The 14,535-nt window shown below is 31.9% G+C and overlaps 2 protein-coding genes and 1 long non-coding RNA gene across 3 annotated transcripts; 2 read left to right on the top strand and 1 right to left on the bottom strand.

The window, feature by feature from the left end:
* Positions 1 to 324: 324 nt before the first annotated feature.
* LOC117681884 (uncharacterized) lies at positions 325 to 6,472 on the top strand. Its single transcript, XR_010710012.1, has 5 exons — positions 325 to 688; positions 800 to 865; positions 1,434 to 1,666; positions 2,592 to 2,746; positions 3,625 to 6,472. It is a non-coding gene; the product is annotated as an uncharacterized lncRNA (long non-coding RNA).
* A 3,046-nt stretch (positions 6,473 to 9,518) lies between these two features.
* On the top strand, positions 9,519 to 10,528 carry LOC136272106 (uncharacterized). Its single transcript, XM_066073077.1, has 3 exons — positions 9,519 to 9,615; positions 9,797 to 9,893; positions 10,111 to 10,528. The coding sequence occupies exons 1-3, from the start codon at positions 9,552 to 9,554 to the stop codon at positions 10,526 to 10,528; spliced, it is 579 nt and encodes a 192-aa protein (XP_065929149.1). The 5' UTR covers positions 9,519 to 9,551.
* Positions 10,529 to 10,626: 98 nt separating this feature from the next.
* Positions 10,627 to 12,606, bottom strand: LOC136272105 (uncharacterized). The gene has a single exon (XM_066073076.1). It carries the CDS (start codon positions 12,478 to 12,480, stop codon positions 10,627 to 10,629), a length of 1,854 nt encoding a protein of 617 aa, XP_065929148.1. The 5' UTR covers positions 12,481 to 12,606.
* Positions 12,607 to 14,535: the final 1,929 nt, after the last annotated feature.

A 14,535-nucleotide genomic window follows, 5' to 3' on the forward strand; every position in this document is an offset into this window, starting at 1 on the left:
ATAAAAAAATAATATATATTGTAATTAAGAGACAATGTCAGTAAGCATTGAGCTTTGTCCATATTATCAGTGGAAAGTGTAAAAAATTATTTTTCCTTGATATTGTTATGTTGATTAATATAGGTAAGCGGTATTTTAGAAATGTGGTATTTTTGGCCACATGGTCATTGTTTCCATGGCAACAACCAAAAATAGACAAAAACACTAAAATACCAACAAATCATCAAATTTGTAAAAATAACAAAGCATATCAACATAAAAAATTTTTTAAATTTGAAAAAAATTGATAACACTAAATTTTGCATTTATTTGGAAATCAGAATGTCAAAGTATTATTTCCCAAATTGCTTTTTTAACATTTTTCATTGTAAAATTTAAAGTATTTTTAAAAATTAATTTCTCTAAAAAGCAACCTGAATTTGTTTTGATTCTATATTAGATAAAAAATTCTTACATTGGTTTATAAGATTTATCAGTAAAACACGGTAGTCAATGTGTATAAAAGAAATAATATTAAAAGCAAAGTAACCAAACTTTGATTTTGAATATGTAATATTACCCCCCTTTATGGAACTCTTCTGCGGCGGAGGTTCAATTAAACTAACAGGAAGTGGAAACCAAACATGTTGTCTGCTCAGTTGGTTGTAGTCTGCTTGAATTTGCAGAGGACTTACAGCAACTTGTAATGGTAGGTGATATTTTATAAATATGTCTGATCTGTGCCAAAAATATTTAATGTAAAACATCTATATTGCTTCATAAACGGATAAAAAATTTGACTTTTTGATTGATTATACAGGGAGTTGTGGTTGCTTGATGTTTGTTTAAAATTGCAGAGGAATGACATCTGATTCAACTTGTAAATGTTAGTGTTGTTCCGTCAACATATGTGATGAGTTTAGAATAATTTCAATTAAATTGTTAATTTCTAAAATGAAAATACACTCTTTACTAATTTTACACAGATTTTTAGAAAGAATTGGAATGACTCATGAACTTTATCTTAATTGTTTTAATTGTCATCCGCTTGAAGTTGCAGAGAAATGACAGCATCTTTTGAAAATATGTGTATTTTTGTCAGTATGTTAGATGGATTTCAAATAAGTTACCAGTAATAATGTAAAGCATTCATAAATTAATGCAAATTTATATGAAAAATATATAACCCCCTATCTCTCCCTCTCTCTCCCCCCCCCCCCCACTAAACATATAAAAAGACAGAATGTTTATTATACATTCTCTTATGGACAATTTTCATTTTCAATTTTTAATTCCAAATCAAGCCTCCATGATGATCAGATTACACTATCATAGTTAGATTCAACAAACATACATGATGTAGTACATGTATGTTTGTTTTGGAAATACATGAATGCTCAATATCAGTTCATTAACAAGCTTTTATATTAATAAGATATCTTGTTCTCTTTTAGATGGAAATCAGTTTGTCTGTAGCTTAGCTTTTTCACACCGAATGATACCTGTGGATATACAAAAAGACCTGGCCAAGACATATTATTCCTATGACATGTTGTAATCTTTCCATAGATGCACACCGACAGTTTTCAATTTGTAGGGGTATAAAATCAGAATCAGAATTATTGAAAATAAGGGGAGGTTTCTTCGGTGAAGATGATGAAATACTTACCATCTGTCCAAAACACAGGTATGTGACATGTCTTACGAATGTATTATGTTTCATAATATGGTTATGAATATCAGACAATTAAATTCAAAGACTTGCAGAATTTAAATTAAACACCTTTATCAATAAGAACATGTGATTAGTTTTGAAAGAGTTGCTTGTAAATCTCTGAATTAACAGAAAAAATGACCCATAGAAATTTCCATTGCTTAATAGTGAATTAGAATTTTCTCTCTATCATTTTCTCTCTATCTCAAAGCATCTAATTTAATTGTAGTAACTGTGCCTTCAGTTTGACAATGACAGACACTAGCTTGCAAATGACAAATTTATATGTTGTTTGCTTTGTTTTGTTTTTAATGTTTTGAATCAGGAAAAATAAGTACAGGTATAAATGGACTGAAGTGTACATAATTACTTGTACTTGTGAATTTAACTAAGGGCATTTCCTTATGTAACCATCTCTCTGTCTTTCCTCACTTATCTTTCTCTTCTTTAATATTGATGTTGCAAGATATATATGTGCATAATTACTGTGAATCAGTCAATTATTACAATGCAGATAGAGGTAGATTCTTTCAGATCATCAAAAAGTTTGGCATACACAAGAAACTTAATCTACCAGCATTAAGTCTACAGATTCATACTAAGTCAAAAAATGTGAAATAAGAAATTGCAAAGTAAATTTTAAGATTTTGACCATATCTTTTTTATATTGAGTGACAATTGTAAAACTGTCAGTGGAACAAAAATTAAGCATTAGTAGACATAACTGGGAATGTAGAATTTAAAAAAATATGCCTGCCAGATTGATTGTATCAAAAGTATGTGTAAAAACTTTTGATTGCATCATTACTTGACCATGCAGTGGGCATTTGTAAAAAAAAATTAGTTAAGTACAGTAATGATAAACACATTTACAAATGATTTTTAACATCTTATTTAGATATGTTCTTGGTGTTGGATGGAGGTCAAGTAGGATGTGTTCCCTTGGATGGACATGTAATCATCAAAGCAAGAGCAATTCAAAAGGAACCATAAGAAAAGAGCAGTCATTCTTCCTGAAGAAGTATTATGATTGTCTTATTAGAATTGGTTCAGGTTTGTCAATTATTTTGGTTATTATGGCATTGAGATTAAAACACAGAATCTTTATTTCTCTCTCTCTCTCTCTCTCTCTCTCTCTCTCTCTCTGTCTTTCTCTCTCTGTTGATAAATAAAGCCTAGGGCCTGCAGTAGTCTGTCAAAATATATTGGCCTGCAAAAAAATTTACTTGCCCCCATATATCCATATGTGTAACATTCAAAATTGATTACAAATTGTTTTAGACATTTGGCTTTTAAAATATTTACAAGTCCATCATACTTGTCAATTTTTTAATTTCACTGGCTGGAATAAAAAAATTTCTGGCCGCAGTCTTCGGACCACTGAGTTTTTGTAATGACTGATGTAACAGTCCAAATTAAATAAATTCTTTACTGCAAGCGCTTTCAGCCATGTTGGCGCTTCAATTTAAACAGTTACACAAAATTAAACTTAGGTAATCAAATAATTGATTTGCTTTTTATTATCTCACCTGAGCTGAAAGCTCAAGTGAGCTTTTCTGATTACTTTCTGATTACATCCATATGTCTGTCTGTCTTTCCATCCATCTGTAAACTTTTTGCATTTTTGACTTCTCTCCAGAACCACTGGGTCAGTTTTAACCAAGGAATATAAGTAGAAAAAAACTTTTGAAAAGTCTTTTTAAAAGGGATTTGATGTTTAACATAGGAATATGTGCAGTAAATTTTAAAGATTTTTTTAAACAAGGTATACTCTTAATTGTTATTTTAGATATTTTGTTCTGATACCATGAAGTTAATTTGATGAGCTATTGTTGCTCAGATTTAATAGTGATGTGGCTTCTGGGCCTCTTGTTTGAATTTGTTAGATGATATCTCCAGCATTTACTGTAATAGTTTTTCAACTTTTACAGGAGTGTGTTCCAATTGTAGAAAACATCTTGTAAAAAGGATGGAATCAGATAAGGAGAATACACAAGGGGAAAATGAAGTAGACACATATCCAGTTGGTTCTGCTGAAGTTCTTCACAAAGGATGGGCTTTGAAGTCAAAATGCGAGTTTAAGTGATTTACTGAATCTCAAAAATCTTTCTTGAAAGTTTGAGGTTGTAGAAAGCAGTGGTCATAAACTTGACCCAGAAGATGTAGCCTCCGAGATGAGAAGAGTGAGAAATGCAGAAGGAAAGCGCATTTTCAGAATTGATGAGTTCCTTTCAGGAAATCAAGTTTCCAGTTATTTCTGCAGATTGGACTTAAAAAGGAGGAGGATTCATGTTGTGATCAGATGGTTGGAGAAAAGGACATAGAAGCTGAAAATGATTTGGACAATTTTAGAAGCTTGGCCAATTTAGCATTTTATTAGAACTTCTGATTCACTATTTTTAGGCCACCTGAGTCACCCAGGTGACCTATTGCTATCTGTAGTTGTCCGTCATCATTCGTTGTACATTGGTTGTAAATTTTTGAACATTTTTTGAAACCACTGAACCAATTTAAACCAAAGTTAATATATGTACTAAAGTACATACCAGGTATATATTTATGATGAGGAAGAATTCCTCTTCCAAAATTGGGAAGTTCATGGCCCCGGGTGAGGTGTTCTGGTGTTAGGGTGGGGCTCTAAATGCAGTAGTTCTTTGAAAATCTTCTCCTATGCTCCTGGGTATTAATCCGATGAAATAAGTATATAGTTATGATAAGGAAGAATGCCTCTTTCAAAGTTATGAATTTCATGGCCCCTGGATCAGGAGTTTTCTTGTAAGGACAGGGCTCTAATGATTATGTACGTATAGGGTAGGGTGGTGTTATTTTTGCCCAATTATTTTTTTGTTCTTAAGATATGTTCAATTATGTCACTGTATGTTATGCTATGACGTTTTTTAAATAATTTTTTTTAGAATTTCGAAAGTTTATTGGATTAAACTATCCCGGAATAATAAAAATGATTTCATAATAGCCTTATAATTATAATGCACATGAATATACATTGAAAGAGCCAAACTGCAGGTACTCAGGTGACCGATAAGAACCATGGGCCGCTTGTAAAATGTATTTTTTGTGTGCTATGTGAACGCATCATGTATATTTTCAACTGAAACTCTTCACTTTGAACTTTTGAGGTTATAGTCATTGTAGATGTCATAAACGGGGGTGATAATTTTGTAAAAAAAAAAAAATTAGGAAAAACAGATTTAGGCAATGAACAATTTTTATATACATGTATGATGTCCTTCTGTTAGAAGCAAGAAATATTTAAATAACTTTTTATGTAACCAAGTCAAAACTTAACCTTAAACAAATTTGTATGGTTAAAATTGCATTTCTATTAAATTAGTAAGGTAGAGTATATTCTGCTGTTAATTTTGCTTAACAAGAAAACAAATTCAAACAATTGAAAAATTACCGCTATGTATAATGGTAATTTTCTGTTAAAAAAACGGATTAAATTTATCAAAATTATAAAGTTTGTATCTCCGTCAAAGTGTGTCCTTCTCTCTCTCTCTCTCTCTCTCTCTCTCTCTCTATATATATATATATATATACTATACAAACACACAGATAAGTGTTGCCATACAAATCCTTTTCATAATGTGTTTTTTATTATTTTGGTAAAGTTTTTATGAGTTTTAAAATACATTTCATTATTGTAACACATAAAGTGTGTGAAGGCTTATAAAACCTATCTCAAGTCTGATTTGTATGGCAAAAATGTGTTGCTAGGGAGAACATAATGTTGCTATGGACATGATTTAGAAAAACTAAAGAGAATGGAAGTGATTGGAAAGAATTAAATAATGATGTTTTTAAAATATCAAATATAGATACGTACAGTCATTAAAACATATTCTAGGTCTGATTTCTGTGTCAAAAAATGTGTTGCTATGGTTAAAATTATGTTGCTATGGAAATTATTTAATTGAATAAAAAGAAAACTATGATAATGAAATGTTCTTCTCATAATATTTCAAAAAAAAAAATAATAATCTACAAACATGCAGTTAAATAAACGTAAATAAATTAATGACTTGATGTGTCAAAAAGGTGTTGCTATGGACAAAATTGCGTTGCTATGGACCTAAAGCACAAAGAAAATGCATTAAAAAGTAAAAACTTAACAATCAAGTCATATTGAATGTTTAGTTTATATTTACTTTTACTAATACTTAATTTTTATAGGCTATGTAGAGGGCCAACTGAAATAAAAATGGTGGAAAATTGCAAATATTCATCATTCTGCCAAAAAAATTAGGAAAACCAACTACCCAAATTTATTGCTTACGTACATAATATTGACAACTGTCATTATGCTGATATAATTTATTTTTGCAGAGGTCGTTGCTTTTTTTAAAAAAAAGGGTTTAAAATGTATTTGTTTTATGACAATACTGTATCTAGTAAAACATATCTTCTTCTGGTTGTCATAGCAACTATGATGTCATTTCATTGAATAATAATTCCATCCAAATTATACCATACAAATGACTGTCTTTTTAGGTAAACTATTGAAAAGGTATATTTTTAACTCTAAAGTGGCCCATTTTGTATATTTAGATCCCTATTTTTCAAGGATTTTGTTCACTAATAGACAACATGGAACAAAAACATTTGTTTTGTTGTCATGGAAACCAAGCAAAAAAGAATATCACTCAAAATTTGTTAAAAATTTGTTATTTGCTTCTCCCTTGATGACTTAGTATGGTTTTAAATGATTTTTAAAATTTTCACTTTCCATGCGAAGCTCAATGCTTACTGACATTGTCTCTTAAATGTCGAAATTGAAAATTAATATTCTGACGGCCTATTTGTTTATCATCGAACTTCCTTAACTTAAACTTCTTAAGGTCAATCAATCTTCCGTGCCTTAAAAAAACATTAAAATATTAGAGTGACATTTTTTGGAAACCAAACTAAAATTGAAAATGGCCACCCATTTCTGCATAGTCTTGCGAAAACTTTCTTTAGTTTAATTAATCGATTTTGTTAGATACAGTCACAAGTTCCTGTGTACATGTTGTTTTATCACGGGGAAACTTGTTGAGAATATTGTATCGAATTTATTATTTGTATTAAAAAAAAACAGCCAGGAAACTGCGGTACGGGTAGTATATAGAAACACTTAGATTTTATATATAAGATAACGAACCCAACTTGAAGACTTAATGGTAAATAAATGTAATGATTAAATTAATAAGATTAGTTACATGTAGCAATAAATGTATAACTATTTACCAATATCATAGAAATTCAACGCGCGTGTTTCATCGCAAGCGCCGTTTTTTTTAGATACAGCAATGTACAATGACACGATACTTAAAGCTCCAAAAATGTAAAGATATATAAAAAAATTGTACATGTATACAATTGTTGAAAATTACGATGTCTATTTATAGGTTTGCTTATATGCATGGAAATTATATTGTATGCAAATAATAGTACTGATTGTCTGCTTGTAAAGCATGCAACGAACAAAAAAAATGAAAGATTTTTTTTTTTTTTTTATATATATATATTTTATTCAATAAATTACATTACAAGCGAGGCAACATCTCCGCAGAGACCCTCAGGTATATCGTCACCTGGGGTGCCAGGGGCCCCCTGGATCCGATAAGTTATAATTAATATCAATATTATATATGTATATATTCAGTTTGAGTTATGTCATTAATACAAGCATATAAAGAAAAATATTAATAATACACAGAAATAGTTGTTTTTCTAAATCATCTCGCAGGATGACACATTTAAGTATTTATAATAGTAACAATAGAACAGAAAGAAAAATATATAATGTATGTTTGACATTTTAAGTATATTTGAAATACATATTATAGAAAATATAAAAATATACGTATATAACGAAAAGACTATCTCATTTAAACAAATATAATATGATGGATGATTTTCGTCCTTGAATTAAAAAAAAAGACGTTCATATAATGAAATACATGCACATATGGTTGCTGCCACAGGGGATATCATCACACATCTTACAGAGTCCTCGTTTTCCCCTATAGCAGCTCCACTGGAGAGACAGAAACTCTCCAGTAGCGTGGAATATGAAATAAATTTATAATTGGAAAGTAAATACATGCATAAGGAAAAAAAGAAAAAGAAGATACATGAAGACTAGACATCCAGAAGATGTATACATGTACTTATATTAAACATAAGCCCATATCAGTTTTGTGATACATTGTTAATCATAGTTCAAAAATAACATTACAGCTTCTCAAATAAAAGCCTAAGCATATCTATGTTAAAATTACTATATTTTGATTTTTTCAGGGCTAAGTAAAATATTTTGGTGGACGTTTTCACGTGCGAAATTATGTCTTCTGGTTTTTCAATATCATCATTTATTCTACACCACATCTTGTATTTATAAATTCTAAGTGCTACAAACGATATAACATTATTATAAACGATAACTTTGTTATTGATTTCTTTATATAGTCCAACAATTACATGTTTCCATGAAACCACAAAATGTAAGATAATGCTAAAAATATTCCATATTTTTTTGACATTTGTACAATCATATAGTAAATGTTTAATTGTTTCATTAGAGTGCTTACAATACAAGCATGCACTAGAATCGTTTTTCCATTTACTGAGATATTCTCTACTTATAAGTATGTTGTTTAATAGTTTATAGTTAAAATCTGCGATTTGTTTGTCAAACATGTTAACGACTTTGTTTATATAAATGTTTTTTATCCATTCTGATCCTTCAATATTAAGGTCCTTAAGTATTTTCTTGATATAGTATGGCTTTTCAAATTTGTGATCTCTAAAAATCTTATAGTAAAATTTACATTTTTTATCATCTATCGATTCATATATGTTACCATGAAATAGAAACTGCGGTCTGTGAATAACAGTCGTATGTTTAGCCAGACCTAGGTCAAACTGTTTTTTAAATTTATGAAATACGTTTTTCATTATAAAATATTCACAGATTAAATTGTTCTTTTGGGCTAATATATTCGAAAAGAATTCCAGTGGTTTTAGCCCATTTTCGTCAACAATATCTTTGACATATTTAAAACCTTTATTAAACCAGTTTTGAAAATAAAGTGTTTTGTTTTTAAACATGAACAACTTATTGCCCCAAATATGCTGTTGTAAAAATTCAGGGGTTGACATAGCATTTGCCTCTTTAGTGGTTTTTGAATAACTAAATGCTTCAAATATCTCTCTGTAAAATATTGGTAGCTTTTTTAGGAGAAAGTGGTTTTGCAGATCTATTTTATTTGTGTGTAAAATATAAAGTATGTCATCATCTTTGAAAATGAAAGATATAAAATTACTTCATTAAAAAAATTGTAATATGATAATTATTATTAATCACATAATTTAATGTGATTAAATATAGCGTTCCGGGTCGCTAGATTTCTTGATGCCATTTTGAGAACGAGGACATGATCAATAGCTGAGAATAAAGCCTCGTTAATTAAGCATGGGGATTATTATCCTCAGTAAATGGGTTCCAATTAATTATAATACACCTTTATAACACGCCTGATTAAATACTCACCAATTAACAGATTCATTGCTATTTGATGATTTGAGTAATTAAATGTCTACTCGAAATGGATTATATTGATATATATTTCCACGCACCTGATGAATTATTCAGATTCTTCAAGTGCAGAATAAGCAAAGGAAAGTCAAAGCGGATTTTGGTAAAGGTTTCTGTTCTTCATTTAGCAAATATCCATGATGAGTTTTTATGTTCCTAAATTACTGAAAATACTTTTTTTAAAAGTATTTATTACTTCACTGTTGATTAATACTTTTTATTTATATATGTCCTGCTTTTTTCAGAATTAATTGCGAAATGGACTTCTCTAGAAACAAGACTTCATTCATAATCGAAGAATGGAACACTTCAAATATACCGGGTAAGTTTCTCTGATGAAAATGTAATATTTCAATCTAAATATTGAATTATTTAAAATCACGATCAAATTTACCAATAGTAAAACCAGCTTTTACAGCAAACATTTATTGTATATATTAACATGATCAGAGTTATGAGGAGTATATGTTACAACAACGGAATTTTCTTCCTGTTATATTCAGGTTTGGTTGGAGCCATTTTATACACCGTGGCGGCAGCTTTCCTATGTGAAGCCTTACACGTGTTCATCAAAGTCCAAGAGCTTAAGTTGCACTGCAGGTACAAACCATAAAAAAATCATTTCCTCTGAAAAGATGACGACGATTATAAAAATAACGATGATGATGATATAATGGTGAAGATGATAATGACGACGATGCTTTATTAAATTAAACTTTTCATCAAACGAATGTAATCATGTAATCGATATTAAACAATATTTAAACATTAAGAAATCTAGATTAAAGTCTTCAGGCTTTTAACTCTATTTTCACAGGAAACACAAAGTCCCGGTGCATTTGGGTCTGTCCACGTGTCACGTGGTCCTGACAGGGCTACGCATCAGCCTCGTTCTCGCTGTGTTGTCTGGAAACATGTGGGTGTGGATCTCGCTGGGAGTGGGTGCTGGGACCGGCTATTTCTTTCTGAGACCGTGTTTGAACAGCGCAACATCCGGGGTATCAGAAGATGATGACGTCAACGGACATGGTCGTGCTCGATTGAAGACAGTCAGGAAATTAGGCCACTACAGCGTGCACAAATCAGCTCAACAGGTCTGCCGTGCACAGGAGGACAAACGTGACGATTACTACAAACTGACGACAGAAAACAACAACAACAATAATACAAACAACAGGTTCTACACGGACAGACAGACGCAGCCATTACTCCACACAGCTCCACAATGTGCATAGGTACCGACACTCAAGGAAGAGCGCTCCTCCACTACCTTCCTCCCGAGCGCGCAACCCACCTGCACAATACAGAACATGAGCAACGAGGAACGATGGGACTACATCCGTGAAACTTTCCAGAAGCTGTCCCTGTATTTACTTAACAGGCTTAACATGTCGGTCATTACATAGGGTGAAATATGCAAGGTATTTCCACCGTTGTCTTGACCTGCTCTTTGTTCTAAAACCAGTTCTTGAATGTAATAGACCTCATTTTGAAGACGTACATCGCATACCCAAGCTTTCTTCATACGTTTAGACAGAGACCAACCAGCCACACATTCATTATACCTTTCTCTGTCTACTGTGTTATACATGATATAGGGCTGAGTGAGTCTTGATTTAACTAGAGCTGTAACATGAAGCGCCTCACTATATCTACATGTTCTATAGTAATACATAGCAAGATACAACAAGCAAGACACATCACCCACTCTACCTGCCAGCTTCAACAAGTTACAAGTAAGTCTGTCTGATCGGTAGACGTTCTTATTCGTATTATTTGATGAACTACTAGTAGTGAGATTTATAAATGTTGTTACTTCTGCCGTGCATTGCTGTAATGTTAATGTCTCATATTCTGTAAATGATTGATTTATCAAAACTGTTATTAACCTGAGTATTAGATAATTATTCCATATGTTTTGTTGCAAAAAACGTTTCACAAATATTTCCCTTCTGATACAATAATCGGTATCAGCAGCGCTTTCGATATGACTAAGAAGTGGTCCTATTCTGAAAAAACTGTTACATATAACTGGTTCAATCATTGTTTTGACCGTCGGACTTTTTAACAAACAGGTCACGCCCATTTCGCAATACATGTTAAGCTGCTCTAACAGACATCTGCTTGCGCGCGCACCTTTAACTGTCGACAATTTACTGGCAAACATGTTGGTCTGTGGGACAAAAAAGTTTGGAAACACACCACGATGAACGCATTGTAACAGATATTTAAAACACTTCCAGAAACAATCAAATAAGTTATTTGGACACCATGTGATATGTCCTACTTGTATCAGCCAGAACATTGTTGTTTTTACAAAATATGAACACAGGAATGGTTCTTCTATGTTGAGATTGATGACTTCCTTGAGAAAAATTTTCAAAAGTCCGTAACACAGAAATTGCGTATGATTCATGGAATACACTAGTTTTTGTTCTGCCTGAGAAAACGATAATCTCCAATCAAGTTCATTTTCATCAGCGGCTTTTTTATTTCCAACAGGCACAAAATGACAACCATTCCGAAGAATATCACCAAACACATGGTTTAGAGGCCAGTTATGCAGGGTACATCGTTTTTTCCAATAACAGGTTAACCGTGACCAGTTGGAACAATGAAAACAAAGAGCAATGTCATTCTCTACGTCATCAACGAACCCGTTTGCACAAGGACCATGGGTTTTTGCATAGTTCAAGATTTTCTTTGCATTAATCATAGTAAGCATTATTTGTCTCCACCTCACACATGATATGTACATGCCGTCATTATATGGAACGACTGACGATTCAATGATCCTATCTCGTGGTGATGTCAGAAGTTGTAGTCTGACAAACCCCGGTGGTGTTTCAGTGTCCTCCATGAGAATAATTGAATGTTTTGATAGATCATTAACACTGGACTGTGATAAGTCAGTTATCACTTTATGATTGGTATTCCAGAACATCATGTCTCTGTCTGAAGATTTAAACCTAAACCCTTCCCTATAACTACCACTATCCATCTTTCTCATACCACCATCTATCTGTTCAGGTATCTTTATCATTTCCGTCATGTCCATCACCTCCCTCCTGACGGTCACCTTTGTTGGTGTCTCTATATAACCACACGTACAGGGCCTCAGACACACGGCAATTGTCAGACATTCCGTGATTATAAGATTTGTCCAATCAATTTTCTCATGTTTCATTAATAATTTTCAGCAGAAATTCTTTACTCTGTACATGTACTAGTCCGTCATATTTACCCCAGTTTTTGACTTCCGATCGTATACCCTTATCTGAAAATTTCCAGCTTAAAAAAAGCGGTACTAAAATCTAACCTGAATTATTTTGTGTACATGTACTTTCGCTTTAGATACACGTAACTAATAATCGTAAACATCTGAAAATGTTCACCCTGATGCTATAAATAAGCGATTCTACAATCTAACCTGGAATTTTAAAATCTAACCGGGGATTTTGAATAACATCTATTTTCGGTTTAGAGAATTAACGATCGTGTATATATACCGTCCCATATCTGAAAATATTCAGCCTTATACTAATAAAGGTTGTACACCGCTCGTAATAGGCACTGTCAGCCATATGTCTCTTTCATCACTGCTGCCCCTACAGCCCTTATACATGTATAACGGGTAGACCTTTGAACAGTTCAAAGTACTTCGCTTTAGAGGTCTCACCTATATGTTGACACACATCTTGTCTCGCCGTGTTACTCGCTTGCGATGATATTATCAAATTTTACGCACTATTTTCAAGCCAGGAGAATACTAACATCAAATAAATTGATCAATGCATTATTTACAAACAGAATATGCACACAGAATAAGAAGTAAATGCTTAAAATCCAGAGACCACGAAATGAATACTACATGCCGACCAGGTGTGCAATCGGGTGAATCGAAATCGCAGGGTCTATATACAACTGTACCAGGTATCTGTGTGATGGTGCCTGTTTACGAGCGGTGTTCAGATTGTTTGTCATAACTTAAAAAAGACAATTATTGTTTCTGTAGTGAAAATTTATTTAAAAAGTCTTAAATGAATAATTTTTTTTATCATAATTAAATTGGGATACCTTTTTTCTCCCACAGAAAATTGAAAAAAAAATAAACAATAATCACACTTCGTTATTAATAAATTACTAATTAATAAAAATTAATAACGATTTTAGACAAGTTTTAAATGATTTTAAAAAAAAAGGAAAAAAGTTCCATTTATACGAATAAACCAATTCATGCATTAACTGAACTGGATAATTTTGTGGTTTAAATTACCAAACACACGATACTACATATGTAGTACATTGTATCTGATCAATATCAATATAGGAAAAGCTATTATATTAGGCACAGGAGGCTAAACAGATAAGTTTTAAAGTCTATTAATTTGTTTCTAACCAGACCTTCTACAGTAACAGCTCTATTATAATAACTGCTGTTTACAAGTAACAAAAGTGGGACAGTGACTCTAAACTCCATACACTCTAATATTACGAAGTATTGAGTAAGGGATACACATAATCAGGAACACTATATAAAGCCCACTTTTATTTGTAAATTGCAATGAACAGTTTTCGGCAGAGGATAATGGCCATTGGGCCTTATCGCTCACCTCAGCAACACCTTCCAACATATATGAACAATGGTAAAAGCACTATTCTAAGATAAATATGTTACTCGCTGATGCTAAAGATAAGTTAAAATGAGAACTTGAATGTGTATAGAGCATATTTAACTTACCTTTATTTACAGAACGAGGGTTGTTCGGGTCAGTTACTGAGAAAACACAAATATTTACCCTTTTAAGTGACGAATTTTGATGAAAATTGGAATAAACATCGTAAAAGGTCCTCCAAAAGATTGCATTTTGAAATGCAAAAAAAAAAAATTAATGTTCTGTTTACAACGACACATTTATAATTACTTGTCAGTGATCGGGCGTAAACGCGGAGATTTAAAAACTTAAACATTTACCTCCTAGTGCCGGTAGAGCAACAATAAATCATAAAAGAAAATCAAATTATACATAATCTACATGCTCACTTTTCTATTTATTGTGACTAACATATGTAAAGTTTCACTGGTATTTTAATTGAATAAGGGAGAGATAACGAATTAATTTATCAAGAAATAGAAATCTGACCCCGACGATTTTATGAATTCTAACGTCAACGCGGCGCAACGAATATACATCAAAATTGTGGAATCTCAGGAAATACTTCAGTTTTGATATTTTCTTAG

The sequence above is a fragment of the Magallana gigas genome, chromosome 10 (assembly GCF_963853765.1).
Source record: "Magallana gigas chromosome 10, xbMagGiga1.1, whole genome shotgun sequence".
In the NCBI taxonomy this organism is placed as follows: Eukaryota; Metazoa; Mollusca; class Bivalvia; order Ostreida; family Ostreidae; genus Magallana; species Magallana gigas.